The following is a 22,820-nucleotide window of genomic DNA, read 5'->3' on the forward strand; positions in this document are numbered from 1 at the left end:
GGTGGTGTGCTTTTACATGAATGGAATATCACTGTTTTCCTAAATCAACTATTAACTATATTCAGTTTCTACTTTCTAATCCCTTACAAGCTTTAGCTTCTGTTTCTTATAGAATTAAGCTTCTTTTTTCCCCATTTTATATGATTTGTCATGCAAATACACACTACAGATATCTTTTACAAAAAAAAAAAGGATTTAATTTAAGGTTCATTTTTCTGCATTAACAGATTTTATATTCCCTTAACAGATACTTTTAATTAACAGAATTATTAAGTCTGGAGTAAGGTAGCTATTAGGCAAGTCTTGCTTTTAGTACATTGGAGTTTGACACCACCAAGTGTTACCATTCTGCAAGGGGAAATAAGGGTGATTTCATGCCTTTCATTGACTCTCTCTGTAGGGACACTGCGCTTCATCTCTCAAATAGAAAACTTCTAAGGAAGGGAAGGAGGTTTATTCTCCCGCACATGTGTTACTTTTGGAGAAGACAATATTTGGGAGAAACATATTTTCCTTGAAAGCTTCCAAAGTTAACATTGTTTCAATTATTTCCAGAATAAAAGCTTTTCAGGATTGCACAAATATCTCACTAATTCCAAAGGCAACATGTTTTTTTTTTTCTCATTACTAATGGATAAAATACAAGATTCAGTTCTCTGAGTGTTTGTCCTGAAGACATTTGTTGCTAAATGGAATTTCAAAGTTCTCTGAATGATTTGAGATGGAGATTACACAACGTAACATAAGGAGGACTTCCCATCCTTTTTCTTCACTTCCCAACTTTTCTTCTGTATTCACCTTTTCATTACTGAAACAATGTGACATTAACTAACAGTAATTCATGTCTATCTCCAGGTTTGCACATTTGTTGATCACTCTTCTCCTCACTCCTACAGAGGACTCTGGCTAAGATGCTCAATCCCCATTCAGAAAAACAAAGAGGATGGACATCGGAGGAAGGAGAAAACAGGGAAAGGACAGCAGCCTACCACAGGGGGCCTCTGAAAGGCTCTACCCTGCAGGATATCAAGGGAGATGTTGAGACTCATAGCCAAACTTTAGGCAGAGTACAGGGAATTTTATGAAAGAGGTGGGAGATAGTAAGATGTGGAGGGGACAGGAGCTCCACAAGGACAGCAACAGATTTTAGTGGCTTTAAGAAAGTGAAGGCATTAGGTTGGAGAGGCCTCAACCAAGAAGTGTTTGTCTGGAGCCTTTAGCTGTCAGTCAGCAAGAGTGTTCAACAACCCAGAATGAAATGAACTGTACTGACAACCATGAGCTTGGAAGTAGTAGCTTCTTCTACACCTGAGCCACTGATCAAGTCTCCTAGTTCACAGGAAATGCCAAACAAGGAATAGGAGTTATTTTATGCTAAATTAGTGGTAACACTGTGCATTGTTATGCAGAAATACATATTTTACAGAACCCAAAATGAAGCAGAGGTACAAGTCAGAGAGTGAAAAGGGAGTAGGGTAGTACCTCAGTACTAACTGAGAATCAGGTAAGAAGAAATATATTGCTGAAGGTTGTCATCTTTGGCAGGGGGAGGGGAACTATGAAGTGAAGTTTAGCTTCTGAGAGGTGTTCAGGGAAGTACTCTTGTGGTTAACACCTGTGAGAAGTGTGTGGAGAAATAGGTCAGGACTGAAGGGGTAATGGAATTTTGATAGAGGGTCAACCAAGGCCTAGGCTAACCTCATGCTGAAACTTCCAAATGTCATGACCAAAATGGCTAAGAACTGGTCCTTATAGTCAGTTGTCATGAAATTTGTGCAGACTCAGAGAAGTCATGACCTTGGACAGTGTGACACCAGCTGAAGGCTGCCTGCTGACAGCAATAGCTTGCCCTTTATTACGATATCCATTATTAATATGCACACAGATGGACTGATGACCCAGCAAAAGCCATTGTACCATTGTACCTGAACTTCCTCAGCTCCCTCTAAATCTGATGCTGCTCTTTGAGGGGGACAATCTCAGATTGATGATTAACTTTCTGACCTCAAGTTATAACAGAAAGCTTCAAAATAAAAATGAACTCAAAGTCAAGAAAAATGTTTCTACTTTTAATGTATTGCAGCCTGTTATTTAAGGTTTTAAATCCACTGCAATAGTTGTTATTTTGATTGTACATAGAGCACAGAGTATAACTGTTCCTAATATGAGAAGTGAGAGATATTTCACATCTGAGAAACTATGGCCATTCTCAAGAGAAGATCTTAAAATAAATCTAATGAAAAGAGCATTAAAAGTAAACAGGTAGAATGAAAGAAATAAAGAGGGATTTTAGGGCACATTGGCCCAATAAAACTACAAAATAAGGCCAGGAAAATTTGCTGCCCAGTGATCTACCATTAAAAAAGACTTCTGTAGGCCCAAATAGTCTTAGAAAGCCATTATTTTGAAGGAGAAAATTAGCGTAGAATTAGAGTGTTGGTTTTAGACACACACACACACACACACACACTCACTCACACATACATGAGAGAGAGAAAGAGAGAGTCTTATTTCTTCATTTTCCATTCTCTAGTCTTGGGTCTAGACTTCCCACTGGTCAAACCAAGCATAAGCTACATAGGTAAGATAGGTAAATGATGCCTTCCAAATTGATTGGACTCCCAGTCAATCAGTAGCATAGGGTGGGCCTGTTTAGATAGACTAGATAATGGAAAGTATTCAGAAGGACTTGAAAAAAAATGATTTCAAATGAAGAAACAGAATGAATAAAAGACAAAAAAACAACAAAAAAAGGAAGCCTAGATATTTAAGCAATGATCAGTAAACCCTCTGATGAAGTCCAGCTGATTTGAAAAAAAGGAGATAAAGATAGGAAAGGGAATGTAATACTGATACAGAAACTCAATGTGAATCTAAGGAATCCTGAAACACCGGATGGGACTGGTTTCATTATAATTCCACCTTCATAATTCTAGCTACCACTTCAGAAAGTCAGAACCCACTTCAGGAGATGATTGAGCTAGTGCTTTTCTGGTTATTATTAACAATCGCATTGTAGATTTATTCCAGGCTTTCCCATTTAGGGCTCCTGCTTCTTTTGTTTGGAACGGAACATACTAATAAGCATCTCCATCTTTAACTGTGATTGCCTGAGCATCCACCAATTGTGGAGGGTCTGCATTGGTCCCTGGCACATTCAAATGCTCCTCTTTTGTGTGGTGTGAAATCACAGGAGCATGTGTTGCAGCTAATTAATTGGTTGACCACCAATCCCTCAAGCATTTTCTCTAACATTATTGCTTTCCTGGCTTTTCACACCCACCCTGTCAGCATATTTCTCCAGTCTGCCTGCTCAGACTTTAACAGGCAATATAACATTAATTGAATAATACATTTAAAAAAAAAACTGTTTCTCTACCTTTTATTTGCTTTGCTTTCTTTGGTATAATATCTCTTGGGCAATATTTCTTCAGAATTTTACTAATGTAGAGGTAACTGTTTTCTGGAACTGTTTGTTAACACATTATGAGTCACACTTTAGAGCAACAGCGTTTTTCTTCAGTGATGAACTAATTTTATTTTTATTAATTTTTTTCCCTTTCTTCAGGACAGAAAATTAGCTCTTTAGGGAAAGTGTGTGTGTATGTGTGTGTGTATGTGTGTGTGTTTGTGTGTGTATATCAAGCCTTCTAGTAGGTATGCATATCATATGTATTTCATTTGTCACACATAAAAACTCATGAAGACTTGTGTTGCTTTTTCTGTGTGTAAGCTGTAGATAAGGATGACTATGGAATATGCTGTTCAACTATAAACAATTTCTAGCCATGATTTAAAATCTTTGGATGCATTAATTTTTGACTTTCTTATTTTTTTAACATAAGCTATGTTTTACCACATTCCTAACATCACATTTTTTTTTCTATTATGTCCGTACTTTTTATTGTTTTGGTCTTTCTCTGGTTATATGCTCATCATTTACATTTCTGATGTATTTTTTGCTTTACTAATCTATCAGGATGTCATGGCATGCCAATTTTGCTTATGAGTTGCCTCAGTAATTATGTGATTTGATATGATATATCAGACTGAATATTTATGTTGAAATTTAATCTCTAGAACAGAGTGTTTGGATATGGAGATATTTGAAAGCGATTAAACTAGAAGAGTGTCTTCCTAAATGGTGCATTTCTTCCTATTAGGCAATTCTCTTGGTGTTTCATTCAGCAATGTAAGAACAGGCTGAAATGGACAGTTAGGAACAGTCAGTGTGTTTCATGAAATATCTAAGCTATTCAGTTTCCATTTTGGATGAGCAGCTTCCAGAACCATGAAAAGTAATTTCTGTGGTCTATATGCTATTGCAGGATATTTGATCCCATTGAAAACCCTGATATTGTAAACTGTAAAAACCTGTTTCTTGTTTGGTGTGATTCAGCCCTAACACACACCTTTAATACAAGAACTTTCTGTTTATTGTAAACAGATGATTATGGTGTGGATCAGCCCTAGCACATACCTTTAATCCAAGCACTTTCTGTACACAGGATTTAATAAAGGTAATCCTAAATCAAGAGGCAGAATAAGAAACTAGCTGGCAAGGATTAAGTAGAAAGGTGGGGCATTGACTTGAAGGGTATTTAAGACAGTGTGCAGAAGAAAGAGTTTTTAGCTCTTTGGCTCTTCAGATTTTTGAGGTCTTTAGTCTTGGCTTTGAGCTTTTGGCTTTTTTCTCCTAGGTTGTTCGGTGAGCTAGCAGGCATTTTCCTCTTAATAGTCTGTTGGCAGAGCTAACCGGCTCTAGGCATTGAGCTTTTTGACTTTCAGCTTTAGGCTTTAAGCTTTTTTTTTTTTTTTTTTTCTTCTGAGATGTTGGCTGGGTAGGAAGATCAGCTCTGTGCTTTCTCTGCCTCTCTGAGCTAGTAGGTTTTTTCCAGCATCTGACTCCTGCGCCTTCATTGGTAAAATTGAACAATTGGGAGATTTCTTTCTTTAAAGCAAAAAATATGGTACATGAATTGGACTAAGACAAAGTCCCTGACATTTTTGTTATTTTAAATATTTTCCTTTTATATAATACAAATCCTAATCTTATTTTAAATTATATTAAAATAACAATGGCGCAGCATCTTGATGATATAAGATAACTGCATTTAGTGTCTTCCCTACATGATTATTTGAATTGTTTTTAAAAAGAAGACTTACATTTTTGCATCTAGTTGAGTCTTTTTATGCCCAGTTATTTTTGAAAAAATGACTACAAACTATAAGTAAAAAATTTACAGAGCTAAATTGAAATTGTCCATAAGGCTAAGGAAAGTCGTCTCAATCAGGAGATTGACAAAAGCCTTATTTTAAAATGCTTATTTTTAGTTGTTAACGGTTATTGATCTAGTTCTGGGTTTCCATTACCAGGACTTTATCTTTATCTTATCATGCTCTGAAGAGCTAGTACTCAGGTCAAAGGGGAGAGTGATATGAAGTATCCCTTTAACTTTCTTGCCACCTGTCCAGTTTTAGACATTATTTACTGTTACACTACTTTTTTGCCTGTGATTCCCCGAGAAAATGTGTGGAAATCTAGCCTAAATTTCCCAATTGCTTTTGGAAGAAGATTCATGGGGGAAAACAAGTCCTATTCTACTGAGACAGAAGCAGACCCATGTCTTTGTTTAAAATTTGTGGAGAGTTAAATAATTAAATAATTTTATTGTATTATATCATTTTAACTATGCATAACACCTGAGAGTATAGATGGGGTAACCAAATTCTGGAGTTGTAAATTAAAATAATAATAATAATAAAATTATTCTTTCTCAGAGAGGCTAGGTTTACAAAACATGATGTATAACAGAGAAACTACTACTGCTGTCAGGAAGTTTTATAAGCATCAGGATGAAGTAGTTAAGCATATGAATGGTACAGACTACAGTTTTCTTTTTTGTTCCTCCAAAGGAACTTACAAACTTATAAAAGTATTTTGGACATTCTGCAGCAATTTCCGTATACATGAGTTTTCAAGGCCAACATGCACCACAGAAAGCAGAACCTTTAGGATGTTTGCATATTTTTAAAACTGCAAACAGAACTATAAATAGTTAAAACAAAAAAAGTTTAATGAATTAAACTTTGCCATTAAAATTGACCTTTGAATGGGTTACAAAGAATGATTCATGCTTTCCTTGTTTTTAATTGCTGAGTTGTATTCCATTGTGTAAATGTTCCACAATTTCTGTATCCATTCTTCAGTTGAGGGACATCTAGGTTGTTTGCAGATTCCTGCTATTATGAATAAAGCTGCTTTGAACATAGTTGAACAAATGTCCTTGATGTATGATATAGCATATTTCGGATATTGTCCAGGAGTGGAAGAGCTGGATCTTTTCTAATTTTCTAAGAAAGCACCAGATTGATTTCTAAACTAGTTGTACAAGTTTACATTCTCACCAACAAAGGAGGAAGGGTCCCCTTTCTCCACAACCTCTTCATCATGCGTCCACACTTGAGTTTTTAATCTTAGCCATTCTGATAGGTATAAGGCAGAATCTCAAGGTTGTTTTGATTTGCATTTTCTGGATGACTAATCATGACTAAACCATGAAATTTGAATGCATATGGATAGAACTAGAAAAGATCATCCTGAGTGAGGTAACTCAGAAGCAGAAAGACACACATGGTATATACTTACTTATAAGTGGATATTAGACATTTAATATAGGATAATCATACTAAAATCTAAAGAAGCTAAGCAAGATGGAGGATCCTGGGGAAGATGCTCAGTCTTCATTCAGGAAGGCAAATGAGATTGGAAAACATTGGAAAAGGGAGAAAACAGGGAACAGGACAGGAGCCTACCACAGAAGGCCTCTGAAAGAGTCTACCTAATAGGGTATCAAAGCAGATGCTGAGACTCATAGCCAAACTTTGGGTAGAGTGCGGGGAATCTTTTTTTTTCTCTTTTTTTTAATTTTATTTTTCTCATTAGTTACATTTTGTTAATTCTGTATCCCAGCTGTATCCCTCATTCCCTCCCCAATCCCACCCTCCCTCCCTCATCTCCTCCCTGCCCCTTTCCAAGTCCACTGATAGAGGAGCCATTGTTGTTTTGAATTTGACTTTCATATGACTCCCTTTTGTCAGGTATTTTCAGGACTGGCTGCAAAGTCCTCCTCTGTGGCCTAACAGTACTGCTCCTCCTTTGGGAAGTGGGGAGGTCAAAGAGCCAGTCATTGAGTTCCTGTTAGAAATAGTCCTTGTTCCCCTTACTATGGGAAACCAATTGATTACTGAGCTATCACGGGTCACATCCAAGCAGAGGTTCTAGGTTTTATCCTCTCATGGTCTTTGGTTGAGTGTCCATCTCAGAAAAGACCCTGTGCCCAGATACGTTTGGTCCTTGTGGAGCTCCTATCCTTTCCACATCAAACTCCCCTTCTTTCATATGATTCCCTGCACTCTGCCAAAGGTTTGGTTATGAGTCTTTGTATCTACTTTGGAGCACTGCTAGGTAGAGTCTTTCAGATGCTTTCTGCAGTAGACTCCTGTCATACATTCAATGCATATCCCATTTGTCTTTCTAAAGGAGGATAGATCATCATACCCCATGTCCGCTTTCTTGATTATCTTCTTTGGGTGTATAGATTTCATTATGTTTATCCTATCTTTTAGGTCTATATAAGCGAGTATATTCCATGTGTGTCTTTCTCCTTCTGGGATACTTCACTCAGAATGATCTTTTCTAGATCCTACCATTTGCCTACAAATTTCATGATTTCCTCCTTTTTGATTGCTGAGTAGTATTCCATTGTGTAAAAATACCACAATTTCTGTATCTATTCCTCCGCTGATGGACATCTGTGTTATTTCCAGGTTCTGGCTATTACAAATAAAGGAGTGCAGGGAATCTTATGGAAGAAGGGGAGATAGAAAGACCTGGAGGAGATAGGAGCTCCACAAGGACCTCCACAAAGACCAACAGAGCCAACAAATCTGGGCCTAGTGCCACCTGCAGAGACTATTGAATCAATCAAGGGCTGTCCCTGGAGAGAACCTAGATTCTCTTCTCAGATGTAACCCATGGGCTGCTCAGTCTCCATGTGGATTCTCTAGTAAGGAGAACAGGGGCTGCCTCTGACATGGACTCAGTGGTGACTCTTTGACCACCTCCCCCTCGTGAGGTGGCCTTACTTGGCGACAGAGAAAGAGGATCCCAACTGCCCTGATGATACCAGACAGGCTAGGATCAGATCATGGGGGGGATGACCTCTCCTATCAGTGGATTAGGATAGGGACATAGGGGGGAAGACAGGGATGGTGAGACCAAGAGGAGATGAGGAAGGAGGCTACAGTCAGGATACAAAGTGAATAAATTGTAAATAATAATAATAATAAATTAAAAAGAATAATGCATTATGAATTACAATTCAAAACAACAATGGCATACATTGAGTGATCCCTGACAACTACCAACTCTATAGTCCTGGCCCAGTGACTAAGTCTACAAACAACTCATACACCTAAGGCTCAGAGAATATAGTGGAAGAGGGGACAGAAAGAACATAAGACAAGGAAGATTAGAGATTTGTAGGGACACTTACTCCTAGTAATGTCAGATGCTACTCCCATATTCTCACTGGCATGACTGCCAAAACATGAGCTGAACAATAAGCTTGCTAATGTGAATGGGGAACGATCTTGAACTCTCAACACAAAGAACTGGAACAAATAAAGAGTGCTAAGAGTGAGAGAAATAATTTTTTCTCAGGGAGGAGTATGCGAGTTAGTTATCTTACACCAAATGGACAGCACTGAAAACATACATGCAAGTAACATTATATACAGACTGATTAGGTCATACTTAGGGATACACGTGTGTATACATGTAACTATATACATGTAAGAACAATTAATGGAAAAAGAGGCCATGAATTTTAAAGAGAACAAGGAGGAGGGTTGGATACAGTAGAAAGTGATGTACTTATATTGATATCAAAAACAAAAGAAGCAAAAGAATATAAGCCATGATGACAGCCCTTAATTAATATATTTGCAACCCAACCCCTACACCTAAAGCTCAGAACATTGTGGAGGTGGGAAAAGAATGGGTGTATGAACCAGCAGACCAGGACATGTGCTGAGAGATAGGCCTCTCTTAAAGCACCACAAAACAAAAGCATAGAAAGTAGAGGAGGCACAGAAGGTGGAATATGGAAGCTGGAAATAAATTAATCAAAACACTTTGTTTGAAACTCTCAAAGTGTAAGTACTTAAAAATATTCTGGGTCTCCTGTCCTCTCCAGGTCTTACTAATTCCTCTTTCTTTCTTATGATTCCCTGCACTCTGCCGAAGGTTTAGTTATGAGTCTTAATATCTGCTTTGATAGACTGCTAGGTAGAGTCTTTCAGAGGCCCTCTGCGGTAGGCTCCTGTCCTTTTACTTGTTTTCTCCTACATCCAATGTCCATCCTATTTGTCTTTCTAAGTGAGGATTGATCATCTTACCCCGGGTCCTCTTTCTTGTTTATCTTCTTTAGATGTATAGATTTCAGTATATTTATCCTATCTTATGGGTCTATATAAATGAGTATATACCATGTGTGTCTTTCTGCTTTTGGGATACCTCACTCAGGATGATCATTTCTAGGTCCCACCATTTGCCTGTGAATTTCATGGAGTAGGTCGTCTCCTATCAGTGGACTTGGAAAAGGGTAGGGAGGAGATGAGGGAGGAAGGGTGAGATTGGGAGGAAATGAGGGAGGGGGCTGAGGCAGGGATAAAAAGTAAATAACCAGTGATTAATATAAAAAAAATTTTTTAAAAATAAGAAAAATAAAAATAAATAAAAAAATATTCTGGGTCTCCAAGTGGGGTCCCTAGTAAGGAAAGCAAGGGGTTTTTCTGTCAGGAACTCAGTGGCAGGCTCACTGATCACCTCTCCCTGGGGGTGAGTGTAGACTTGCCAGGTCACAGAGGAAGACAATGCAGCCAGTCCTGATGAGACCTGATAGGCTAGGGTCAAATAGAAGGGGAGGAGGACCTCCCATATGAGTGGGCTAGGGTAGGGACAGAGGGGAAGAAGAGGGAGGAAAGGTAGGATTGGGAGGAGACAAGGGAAGAGGCCACAACCAGGATACAAATTGAATAAACTGTAATAAATTATAATAATAATTATTCTTCCATATAACTTGCAAAATAAGTGTATAAAATAGCAGGGAAGTTCATTGTTAAAATAAAGGAAATGAAACACAATGGTATTAAATTACTTGTCCATGACCATGATGCTGTACTGTGTGGTGAATCGCAGTACACCAAAGAATGGAGACATGAAGCAGACAAGCAGGAAGATTCAATACATATTCTCAAGGTCCTAGTTTCCTTTAGGTAACACCCAGCCTTCTCACTAGCTGCCTGTGAGACCACTCTTTCATTCCTGTTCTCTCCATCTTTCTATATGTCTCTGTCTCTCTGTCTTTGTCTTTTTCTGTCTTTCTTTACCTCTTCCTTCCCTTCTCTTTCTCTCTTCCTTCCTCTTTCTCTCCTATACCCTTTCTTTCCCCTCCTTCCTGAAAGGGGAAGGGGAGTTAACTGTGTACTCATCTGAAGCAGCTACACAATGGGTGGACAAGCAGACAGAGTACCTACCTTCTGCATGGGAAACTCAGCATTTGCTGAGTAGAGAATGTTTAATAGCAAGCCCAAGCCTCAATGTTGAATATAAGATAAACACACACACACACACACACACACACACACACACACACACAATATAAGAAGCAAAATGATAGATACTAGATGAGACTGTAAGTCAAAGAATAGTGTTGGAAGTTGTTCAGGATTTAAAACTTGATCATAGAGATAATGCTAAATTTTCTGCTTACTGCACTCCAGAGGTATGGATGAAACAAAAACAAATAGAAAGCTTGACATCCTGAAAGCTGACAAGCACTGTTGTCAGCAAACTGTTTAATTAGTATGGGGAAAGAATCTCTGCTTTTTTAAAAACTTTCTCACAATCATGATATTCTGCCCTTTCAAATGAATAGTGCTTTTCCAGGTAAGGTAACAACATGTTTTCTTCATAAATATCATTTTTTTTTCTGAAAAGTTTCCAATGGTGCATAGGCAATTGGATATCTTTATTTTGGGGTGAGTTAGAGATTTAACTGAGGTACCATTATTTTCCTTATTGCTTGCTAGGTCTGAGTACGGCATGTTTGATGCATGTTGCCATGACTTTCTCTCTGAACTGTAGGAAGGCATAAATGTTGGATGTACTTCAGAACCATCTACATCAGGATGTCAGCAGCAGGAGGCCTGTAGGCTTGAATGACTGGGGTTCATTTTATTTTGTTAATTTGTTTTCTAGATACAGGCTCAGGCAAAAATGAAAGTCCAACTCTTATTGTCTTAACATAATTAGGTTTATTTATAAGGCATGCCACTTAATAACTAGTCATTAATAAAAGAAATTTAAACTAAGCAATATTTGCTAAAGCTACAACCCTCATTAAACTCTCTAAGCATTCTATGGGTGGACTTGATCTCAAGAATTAATTATTTAACTTTTCTGGAATATATCTTTAAGTTCACTGTTTAGTTTGATTTCCCTGCCTCAGCTCACTAGTGCCTTCACAAGCTTTTTATTTTGTTTCATTTCATTTATGTTTGTTTTGTTTTGTTTTGGAATTTTTTAAAGGAGTCAGAGCTAACAATTTGTTTCCAAATATTCCACATGCTCAACAACTATGAAATTCAGCCAGGGGATATCTATGTGCCTCTAAATATGGTCAATCTTCTGATATTATATATTATTTGTATGAACAAATAGTATGTTTATTTTTCTATTGAGGTTTTTGTTCCAGTTATGGGAACTGTGTGGCAATCAATTACAATTTTAGCTGTCATAAATGCCCATGGACTAAACAAGTATAAGAAAAGTTTGCTATTCTACTCATGATGTAACTGTCATTTCTTTGAATTCTTTACTTTTCCCTGAGTCTGACAGAAACAAAATAGTGTTTGTCAGAAGAGAATGATTTCTTATGACCATTGGAAATAACAAAAATGGCATACATTAAATAGAACAATATATCTTTTATATATTTGTTGACATTGCTGTGAATTTTCTGTAGTAAATGCTCGGGCATTTAATATGTGTAGTCTTCATTATCATTCTCTGGCAGCATATTACACGTGACAGTTTTTAAAAATGGTTTCCGTTTTTAGTTTATGTTTCATTGAAAAAATAAAGGATGACTCTTTGATCTCTACTGCCATAGAAAGTTAAGACAAGGGGAATATGTCACAGAAGATTTATCTAAGGTGGGCATAGCTGTATATCCTCATTTGGTTCTTATGTTAAAACCATTGACATGCATTACTAGGAATACATTTTAAAATGATGAAGACATTTACAACATGCTACATGATGCATGGCGCATGTATTGTGAACCAAACCAATTTTTTTTCTATTAAAGGAAAAGGTTGACTTATGATTTGCTGCACTGAGAAATAATATATGCTTTCATTTCTAAACTGCTTTATGCTTTAATTTTAGCTTATATATTACCTTACCCTTGTGTGAATGTCAAAGCTGCATTTCTATTTCTAGTTTTCTCCTCTCTATGTAGCTTAAAGGTTTGAAAAATTCTTCTCCTTAATGTACTTCCATTCATATTGTTTCCCCTGTGGTATCAATTAAAAATACTGACACCCAAACTATTTTCTTTATATATAAAACATATAATGTAGTATTTTACAATGGTGGTAAGACGGATATCAATTAATGAACATATCTTGTCCTTCATCCTTTTCAGCACAAAACTAGATGATTTTTAACCAGCTCCATCAAAACCCACTTCTCAGATCTCTACCTGAAAATTCATGTGCTGTTATGGAATCAGCCTTATAGGCTATCCTTCCGAGTTTTGATTCTGCTATTCATCCTTTCATTGGGCAGACAGGCTGCTCTTCTCGTTATCCTTAATATCATCATAGACAGTACCCATTCCAGAATCTGACACTTCCTAAATACATTATGAGGCTTCTGGTAGCAGTTTTCTATTTTGTTCTATGCTAAAATTATCTAATTATCATTCAACAAATATTTAAACTTTTTATATGTGGCAGGCTGGATCCTTATGTGTGGTTTCACAATGTGTCCAAGTTATGTACCTTAGAAAGAAGATTCAAAGCAGAAACAAGCAGCACAGTGGGGATGATAAATTGATAGAAAACAGAACAATTAGTAATATTTGTTTCTATACTTAACATTCAAAGAAAAAATCAAGTGTAGAAATAAGGACAAATGTAACAGGGTGCACAGGTGTAAACAATAGAAACCATGGCATTGGTAAATATGTCAGTGGTTAAAGCACCTGTATTATGACCATAAGGACCAGAGTTCAGAACTCCTAACTCACTTAAAGGCCAGGACTACATGTCCTGCCTATACTGGATAGTGAAACTAGCACTATATGAACTCTGGTCCAATTAAGAAACCTTGCCTTAGTTATTAATAGAAAGGGAAATACAGGATAACTCCTGATGTCAACCCCAAGGTTCCACATACATGTAGATACATGGGTATATACACATATACATGTACCCCACATACACAGCATAATGTACACATAGGTGCACCTCACACCCAACTGAAAAGCAGAAACTAAGGAATACTAACTAGGTCGAGATCAGGGGCATAGTAAGTCCAGGATCAAAGTACAGTAAGCAGATACATTTTGATCCTTTAGTTGGTAACTGAAGAGTGAAAAAGGTAGAGGTGATGAAATTAGATTGAACAGCTAACCTCCAAGTTTACGGGTCCATTGGAAAGTTTCTTTGGCATTGTCGGGCTATGACAATTCCGAAGCAGAGCAAGGTAGTTCAGACAGTGCTGAGCCTTTGCATACACTTGGAGTAGATACACTGTGTGCTAATATCAGCTTTACTCATCTGTGTGTGCACATCAACCAGCATCTTTCCTGGGCTTTGGTTTCACCCTGAAAAAAAAAAGTAAAAATAAAAAATGTAGGTCATTGGAGTCAGATGTCTCCTGTTACCTCCTGCATCTGTAGGTCAGTTTCGCGCCCATCCTAGCCATGTTGTTTCCTCTCGCCTAGCTTGCCAACACTGCTCTCTGCAACAGCTTCAGTACTTCAGCCCAGAGCAATGCTAAAATAGCTGTTCTGGAAGCTTCTGGGGGCATTGGACAGCCCCTTCAGCTCCTCCTGAAGAAGAGCCACCCAGTGAGCCGCCTGACCCTGTACTATATTGCTCACAAGCCCGTTGTGGCACTGGATCTGAGTCACATCCAGCCCAGAACAAATGTGAAAGGCTACCTTGGACCTGAGCAGATGTTAGGCTGTCTAAAAGGTTGTGAGGTGGTGTTGATCTCAGGCAGAGTGCCCAGAAAGCCAGGAATGACACACTGGATGACTTGTTCAACACCAATGCTATCATTGTGGCTACCTTGAAGGCTGCCTGTGTCCTCACTGCCCTAAAGCCATGATTAACGTCAATGCCAATACAGTTAACTCCACCACACCAAGCGCAGCAGAAGTTTTCAAGAAGCATGGCTTGTACAACCCCAACAAGATCTTTGGTGTGACAACCATTGACATTGTCAGAGTGGAACATATTTGTAGGAGAGCTGAAGGATCTGGATCCATCTCTAGTCAACGGTCCTGTCACTGATGGTCACACAAGTAAGACGATCATAGGCTAGATTTCTCAGCGTATCTCGGAGGTTGACTTTGACCTAAACTAGCTGGCCACATTCAGTGGGAGGATCCAGGAGGCTGGTACAGAAGTCATGAAGGCCAAATCTGGAGCAGGTACTCTCATGCTGTCTGTGGCTTATGCAGAAGCCTGCTTTGTCTCCTCTCTTGCAGACGCCATGAACTGGAAGGAAGGGGCTGTTGAGTGTTCTTTTGTTCAGTCCTAAGAGACGGGATCACTTCTTTCTCCACACCTTTGCTGTTGATTAAAAAGGTCCTGGAGAAGAACCTGGGCATTGACAAAATCACTCCTTTTGAGGAGAAGATGACTGCAGAGGTCATCCCCCAGATGAAAGCCCCATCAAGAAAGGTGGGAACTCAGAAGTGAGCGAGAGGATTGAGCCTGGAGCAGCAGCAGCATCTTAACTTACTCATCATCAATGCCACTAAAAGCACTTGAGAGTCTTTATTTGCTTTGATGGAGGGTATTCTGTTGGCATCAGCAACCCTTCCAAATTGTGGCTGGTCTGTTGATGACAATAAAGGGACTCTGATTTTAAAAATGTAGATTCTGACACTATCCCTCTACCTCTCACAGCAACTTTAAATGAATTCAACATAAAAAGAACAGGTGGATTGCAAAAGGGAAATGGTTGCAGAGGAAAATGGGTTCTATCATAGAAGGACATTGGAATTATCTGAGCAAAATTATATAATCAAGAATCTTATGACTTGGCCGCCTTCTGGAGCATGTCGATGGATTGAAACATGCACAGTGAAGAATACAGAGATTTGTTTTGTTTTATTTTTTTCTTGGAAACAAAAAGAACAATATTGGAAAACCCTATAATTAACTGTCCATTTACTTTTGGGGTGTGGACAGAAATTCAATAAAGCTATGCATATAAAAAGCAAATTTTCCACTAAAACTGTAGAGCAAAGAGGAAATTATATTGAATGAATGGCTATACAAATCATAGATTTTTCTCACTCATAGCTTAATGATTTTTATGTTTCTAATATGTAATATATATATGTGTGTAAAGAGAGAGCATATATCACATAATAGAAAAGTAAAATACGCGTGAGGTTCTATAAAGTATAATTATCTTTTAAAGGCAGTAAGGTTTCACTAACATTTATATAGACCTTTAGGGTTAATAAAATCCTTATGATTCCCTTGTTACCCTTTTCATTTTTCGAGAGTGTTTAGGATCCAGGTCTTGGCCGTGGTATGGCTAAGCAGTGACACCTCTCACCTGGTACTGGGGTGGGGTGATATATATGAAGATGTCGTGAGGGTGCTTCGGTGCTTCACCTTAGAAGAGCTGGTACCAAGATTGCAGGATGAATTAAGTGCCAAGGTGTAACAATCTTTACTTTCAGCTTTCTCATCTGGAACCAGAAGGTCGAATGGGACTCATGTTTAAAGAATTCCTGGGAGATAAATGCATTAATTCACAGAGTGCAACTAAGAAGCTGCGCGCTACCATTTGGTTCGCCTAATACTTTCTAAGTTGTAATAGCGATTTCAAGAGAGACGGAAGGTCTGTAGCTGATGTATTAATTAAGTTTGTTTTTTAAAATGTCTATCTTTTCCTTTAAAAGGAAACTATAAGCATGGGTAGGAACAAGGAGTGAAAGGCTGATTTACCATATGTTGGAGCTTTAGGATATAAAGCAATCATCCGGAGGGGTAGTAAATTGAGGCTGCATATTGACAGTCATGAGAAGCATTGGCTATGTTAATGAACCTTTATGTTAGTGTTAAGAGCTTCCTCCAAGATTGAAACAGCCCATTCTGCAGCAAAGCTCCTTATGCAGTAAGGTAAACAACTCAGAGAAGCTTCAGGAAGTCCCTGAAACCGACTAGATTCCCTAGGCCTCTACTTGCCAGAGTAGAAAGCCCCTGTCCACCAAACTGCAAAAAATACTGAGACCAGATTACTTCCTGGAAGAAACAGACCAATGAACCTGCCAGGAAGAGAAATATACCAGTTTTGGCAAGGGGGAAGGACACGCTCCAATCTGTTGAACTGCCTGTAGGCTGTGCAATGTATTTCAGGTCCCCAGGTTTTGTGAGCTGTCTCCCATGTGGACTTTGGTGATGTAACTGTCTTTTAAGTCATTTCTGTTTCTGTAAATAACCCCTCACTCATATTCCTGTATGTAACCCTAATAACACTCATTAGTTCAAAAAGTTGGACTTTGGCTGTATCAGTACTTTTATCTGTCATGGGCACCCTACATGGGATGAGTAGACATGTGGGTATTATCTCCCTCAGGAAAAATTTGTCACACCACAGTTAGAGTACATACTTTCTCTCAGAAGAGCTTAATTACCTGAGATGACACACTATTAGATCTGCCCTACTCAGAAACTCACCATAGATATAAAGGAGGTTTAATAACCTTGCATCTAAGAGGCCTCAATGTCCATGGGGAAAGACAGAGAACAAGTTTAAATCAGATTTAATATGTGGTAAGGGGAAGCAGTGCTCTGATCGCACCCTTAACAGTGGGTGGTCAGTTGTAAACAACCACAATGAGCAGAGACTAAGCAAGGCAGTACAGGAAGCAGTCTTAAAATGTCCCCACCATTACTCATGCCTTCCCTCTCCCCTTAGCTTAAATTGTGAGCATATCATCTTCAGCCAGCTTTAGGAAGTTTCTTATTTTATACCACCTTGAAAATCTCAACTTTAAGCTAATCCAGTATTTCCTCTTTTCTGACTAGCTGAAGGTAAATTTTCCTGTTGACTGGCTTTTTCTTCACATGGGGAAAAGGGGACTTAAGACATTTAGCTGATTAGGAAGCCTATTGCATTGCTTTACTTACTCTAGCAAAACCAGCAAATCCTTATTTCCAACTGCCCTTTACACACCATAAACTCTCAGATTAGTATGATCTTTACATCACTTTATAAAAGGATGAATGAGCGAGCAAGTTATTGTGGCTAACACCTTTAATCCCAGCACTCAGGAGGCAAAGGAATGCAGAACTTTGAATTTGAGGTCAGGTTGATCTGCATAGTAAGATCTAGAACAGCCTGGGCTATGTAATAGGACTCTCTCTCTCTCTCTCTCTCTCTCTCTCTCTCTCTCTCTCACATACATACACACACACAAAGTCTTTTAAAAAGAAGAAAAGGATACATAAAAGAGAAAGATATTTGGTGAACATGATTAAAAGACGGGCATGAATGAAATTCTTAACTAATAAAAATATAAGCAACTGGTAGAATGTTTTGACATTCAACAAAAGAAATTGTCTTTTTTTCCACCTTCCCTAGCTGCAGCAAGGGCTCACCAATAGACATTGTTGGTTTTGGTTATGCAGCCTTCTTGACAATTGGAAGTACTCTGGGATATAAGGGAAGAGGTGGAGTTCTGTCTTTGATTGCTAGTTTTTCCGTTGGACTTTTGGCTGGCGATGGAGTCTACCGTGTCTCCAATGACAAACAAGATATCATAGTGTCACTGTTTACAACTTTCTTCCTGGCCACCATAATGAGTGTGAGATTCAAGAAGTCCGAGAAAATAATACCTGCTGATCTGGTTGCAAGCTTAAGCATCATGATGATCCAGAGACTTGTCCTACTGTTGCTTTAGCACCTAGAGGTGTCAAGAGCAGAACTCCCATCATTCTACTGTGCCTGGCAGGCAAGGTTCTTGCACTTAAAAGATCAATTTAAATTGAGTGGTAAATGTCTTACATTGAAATAAAAAAAATGTTGTCACCCTAATATTTAAAAATAATTGACAGTGTTTATTCGCCGCCCCCCCCCCTTCTTTTTAATTTAAAGCACACATTTTAGCCATTTCTATTTGTCAGTCCTGGTCTTTAATGAATTGTTATGTACTAGTTTGTTTTGTCTCTTTTTATATGTGAAATTTGGGGGCCTTCCTGTTTTCTGCTTTGACAGCTCCAAACACTTCAGACTCAAATAAGATGAAATTAAACTACAGTGTGTTAGATAATGGGATTTTTGGAGTGAACCTGGGAGAATGTTAATGAGTTTTATGGCACTTTGGTAGATTAGGGATTTTAATTCTATTGCTGCTGGTGGGGCAGGGGAGAGAAGGAGGTTGGGAGAAGGTTGCATTGAAGGAATTCTATTCTCAGCACATCAGTGTCCTAACAGAATGTATTCAGTATTCAAGTAAAATACATTTTATTAAAAAAGAAATTGTCAAGTATCATGAATCCTTTTGCTGCAAGCTTTTCCTTTAAACAGAGTGACATAAACTCTACCTGCTACCTATATCAACTTTTGCTGAATTCTATTATTTATTATCAGACAGAAAACTTGCTCAAACAAATTGTCTACTTTCTCTTTAATTTTCAGATTTTTTACTTTCAGCTGGACAAGTATCATCCGCTTAATATCTCAAAGCACTCTCTTTTTGTTGTTTTGTTTTGTTTTGTTTTTTTCTGTAAAAATCACCCCACACTCATAGCTAGGAGGCTTGACAAACAAACAAACAACCCAGCTGTTTCCAGTTCTTCCATACCCTCTGAAAAGTTCCAATTGGAATGCAACAAAATGCATATAAATAGCCCTTGACCTCACACATGAATCTAATGACCAACTAAGTTCTAACAGATCTTTGCTATAGTTAATCACCCCCGTAGCCTCTCTCATGTCTATCATTTTATTGCTTGGCTTTGGGACAATAATCTCTCCAAAGAATTATGCTTGATTTTCCCTTTCTCCCCAACTTCTCTATTCAGCTAAAACTCTAATATCGGAACTCATTTCTCCTTTACTCTGCAGTGGTGATCAATGCCCTCCACTTATACAATCACGATTCCCTAATGTATACTTCTAACATCAGTCACAATCTTGAGCTTGGCACGCTTTTGTCTTTCCTTCCCCCTATGTAAACATCTTTATTTGTGTGTATTACATAGATCTTACATTAACAACATATTTGATATCCTACCTATAAATCTGTTCTCCTGCTTATATTTTTTTTCTTAAGAAATGAGCTCTTACTATTTCCCAGTTCTTACCTAAAATTCCATTCACTCTGCCCAACAGTTGCCCATCAGGCTCAACATCTGCTTTGATAGTCTGAAGGGCAGAGGCTTTCAGAGGCCCTCTGTGGTAGGTTCCTAGGTTGTTTCCTGTTTTCTTCTTCTTCTGATGTCCATCCTCTTTGCCTTTCAGGATGGGGATTGGACATTTTAGTTAGGGTCCTCTCTCTTGTTTAGTTTCTTTAGATGCACAGGTTTTAGTGGGTTTGTCCTATGTTGTATGTCTATATGAGTGAGTATATACCATGTGTGTCTTTTTGCTTCTGGGACAACTCACTCAGGATGATCCTTTCCAGATCGCTCAACTTGGCTGTCAATGAAAATATGCTGGACTTTGAGTCACTAGCATATAACATGAGAATTTTTCCTGTGCTGCAAATCTGTCTAAACAATTGTCTAGCTGTATTTTAGGTAATTGGACTGAAGAATTCGATACTATGATGGAGCAACTGAGAGTGGCCATTGTTACGGCAAATTCTACCAGAGTGGACACAGGACTAGCCACAGGATTATCATCATGGATTGCTGCAACCATGAATCATCTGAAGGAATGGGCGGGCATGGGAGCGTTAGCAGGCCTTCTGGTGTTGGTCTTCTTGGTTTGCCTGTGGTATATATGCAAGATTAGAGTCTCACAACAGTGTGATGCAGCCTTGATCATTCAGGCCTTTACAGCCATTGAAGCAGGACATTCTCCCCAAGCATGGTTGGATACCATAAAAAGCTAAAATGTTATGCTCAGGATGCGAGGCTAAGCACTGCACTCAGGGTCAGCAGCTTTGGACCCAGAGAAGAGCATGTCTGGTTGCATGTGGGTTGATGCCCCAGGTCCCGCCTCTGAGAAAAAGGTATCGGACGGGTCTGATGCTCTTTGGGTGGATGACACCTAAACGAACATCGGTACAAAGTCCCAATTTATTTCTAATATCAGAGATCAGACCTCTACTCTTGCCTGATGCGTCTAAAACAAAAAGGGGGAACTGTAGAGAGCTGCGGAATGCTATGCCTTAAAGATGGAGCTGGATTCCGCCTTCCACCTTCCCGATGGTGAGTGCTCTCTGTCACGAACAATTCCACATTTGGCTAAGGCTGAGGATCTGGCTTGCTTCCATGTATGTGGACCTATCTGCATTGCCCACGTGGCACGCCTGGGTTGGCTACCCAGAGGCTATTTAAGCTGTGGGCTGGCTTTCCCCAGGGTCCGAGGATTGTTCAAGGTTTCTGAATAAACTGCATTGAAAAAAAAAAAAAATGAGCATTTCCTTCTTTCAGTTAATTGACCAAAAACAAAGTGAAAGCTGACTTCCCTTTTTCTTCTACCTCATTTCTAAGCTTTGCCATTTCTTATCAGTTCTTCTTTTTAAAGGCACCTAGAATTTGACCATTCTTACCAACATCTTAGCCCAGAATGATTGAAGTAAATTTTCTACTGCTCCCCCACCTTGCCATTACCCTTGTTTTTATTACGTTGATTTTTTTGTTTGTCTGTTTTGTTTTGTGAAAGAGTCTAATTTATACAATCCAGTATAGATAGCCTATAACTCACTGTTGTACTGACTAATCTACTGCTTCAGCCTCCCAGATGCTGAGGTACAGACATGAACATTTCTTTCAACTGCCTCTTCAGCATATGACCAGCTATATGCAGTCTCTCAAAGCAGTTATGCTGTTTTTTGGTAATATCACTTCATGTTATGTGTTGCAATTCAGTAATATTTTTATATCTTTCACCCTCCAGAAAAGACCAGAAAACAAGAGAGTGGGAGAGAGAGAGAAGGAGAGAATGAGAGAAAGACATAGAGAAGGAGACAGACGCAGAGAAACAGAGACAGAGAGACTACCTGAATTATACTCTAATGGAGGAGTATAGAAACAATGGGAAGCTAATGAGAGTATTGTTAATACCAAAGATTTGTTTTAAGTTCTCCAGCAGAGGCTTTTCCCTCAAGGAATCTGACTTGTGACTGTTCCTTAAGTAAACATTCTTTTTTAAGTGAGAAAGCAATGTTAGGTAGTAAATGAGTTGCTTCTCATTTTGTTTCCTCACTTGACAATAATTTTTATTCTATTTTTTTTCTTCTTTTGAGGTAGGGTTTCTTAGTGTTGCCTTGGCTGTCCTGGACTTGACTGGTTTTGTAGATCAGGCTGGCTTCAAACTCACAGAGATTCACCTGCCTCTGCCTCTGAGTGCTGGGATTAAACGAGCATGTCCCCACCCCTGACTACAAAACAACATTCTAATTAAAATATTCCCCGGGTCAAAGTCTAGCTGTCCTCTGTGAAAGAGTCACAGATGACATGGCCAGTGTTCTTCATGTTGCTCTCAGAGTCAAAGCCTATCACCTCCCATTTCACCATTTGCTCCACACGTCTAGTAAAACCTGCCATGCTTCTTCCCTCCGCTCTTTCTGGAAGTTCTCTCAAGGCTTATTACTGGCTCAGATCTCTATGCTAAAGATTCAGAAGTCCAACAGTCAACCACCTTATCATTAGTTTTGCTTCATTTCTTCTTTCTCAGTGTGTGTCAAAATTTGTTGCTCTTGAGATTTCTTAATGGTCTCCTCTTAGACATAGATTTGGCCATTATGTGTTATATCATTCTCAATGAAAAGGCACAATAAGGAGATCACATTTTTACCAAAATTTCACTGTTAATCATTTGCTTACACATGCACACGGTAATACCCACATGTTCACATGTGCATGAACACACACATACACACAAACACAGGGTACAATCATCCAGTTTGTCTGAGACTCAGTTTAACTAGAAATGCTGAGCCTGACCACTCTTTACTGAGCATCCATTAGCTTCTTGTAAACATTATTTTAATCTTTTGATGACTTGAAGCAGCTTCACCCTTTTTTAAATCTTTTCCAGGGATTATAACTATATAAATCTTTTATATATAATTTCATATGCTTTGGTTCTATAATTTTTATATATTTCATTAAAACAAAAACCATAAATCATTTATATTGGAAATGAGATTCACCAGGTCAGTATTTTTTTTCTCTCCTATTTGGCATATTCCATAGTAATAGAATTTATTAGTTTTCTAATAACTCTATTCTAAATGTTGAATTCTCATGAGTTTATT

At 38.4% G+C, this 22,820-nt stretch overlaps 1 protein-coding gene and 1 pseudogene across 1 annotated transcript; both read left to right on the plus strand.

Moving 5' to 3' along the window:
• The first annotated feature begins 13,816 nt into the window (after positions 1–13,816).
• LOC110562831 (malate dehydrogenase, mitochondrial-like) lies at positions 13,817–15,066 on the plus strand (annotated as a pseudogene).
• A 1,025-nt stretch (positions 15,067–16,091) lies between these two features.
• LOC110562832 (transmembrane protein 14A-like) lies at positions 16,092–18,290 on the plus strand. Its single transcript, XM_060378895.1, has 2 exons — positions 16,092–16,174; positions 17,972–18,290. The coding sequence occupies exons 1-2, from the start codon at positions 16,092–16,094 to the stop codon at positions 18,288–18,290; spliced, it is 402 nt and encodes a 133-aa protein (XP_060234878.1).
• The last annotated feature ends 4,530 nt before the right edge of the window (positions 18,291–22,820 follow it).

Source organism: Meriones unguiculatus, chromosome 1 (assembly GCF_030254825.1).
Source record: "Meriones unguiculatus strain TT.TT164.6M chromosome 1, Bangor_MerUng_6.1, whole genome shotgun sequence".
Taxonomy (NCBI): domain Eukaryota; kingdom Metazoa; phylum Chordata; class Mammalia; order Rodentia; family Muridae; genus Meriones; species Meriones unguiculatus.

Coding starts and splice junctions, on each gene's coding strand:
- LOC110562832 (XM_060378895.1), top strand. CDS start 16,092: ATGGGACTCATGTTTAAAGAATTCCTGGGAGATAAATGCATTAATTCA. Junction 16,175..17,971: donor AAGCTGCGCGCTACCATTTG/GTTCGCCTAATA, acceptor CACCTTCCCTAG/CTGCAGCAAGGGCTCACCAA.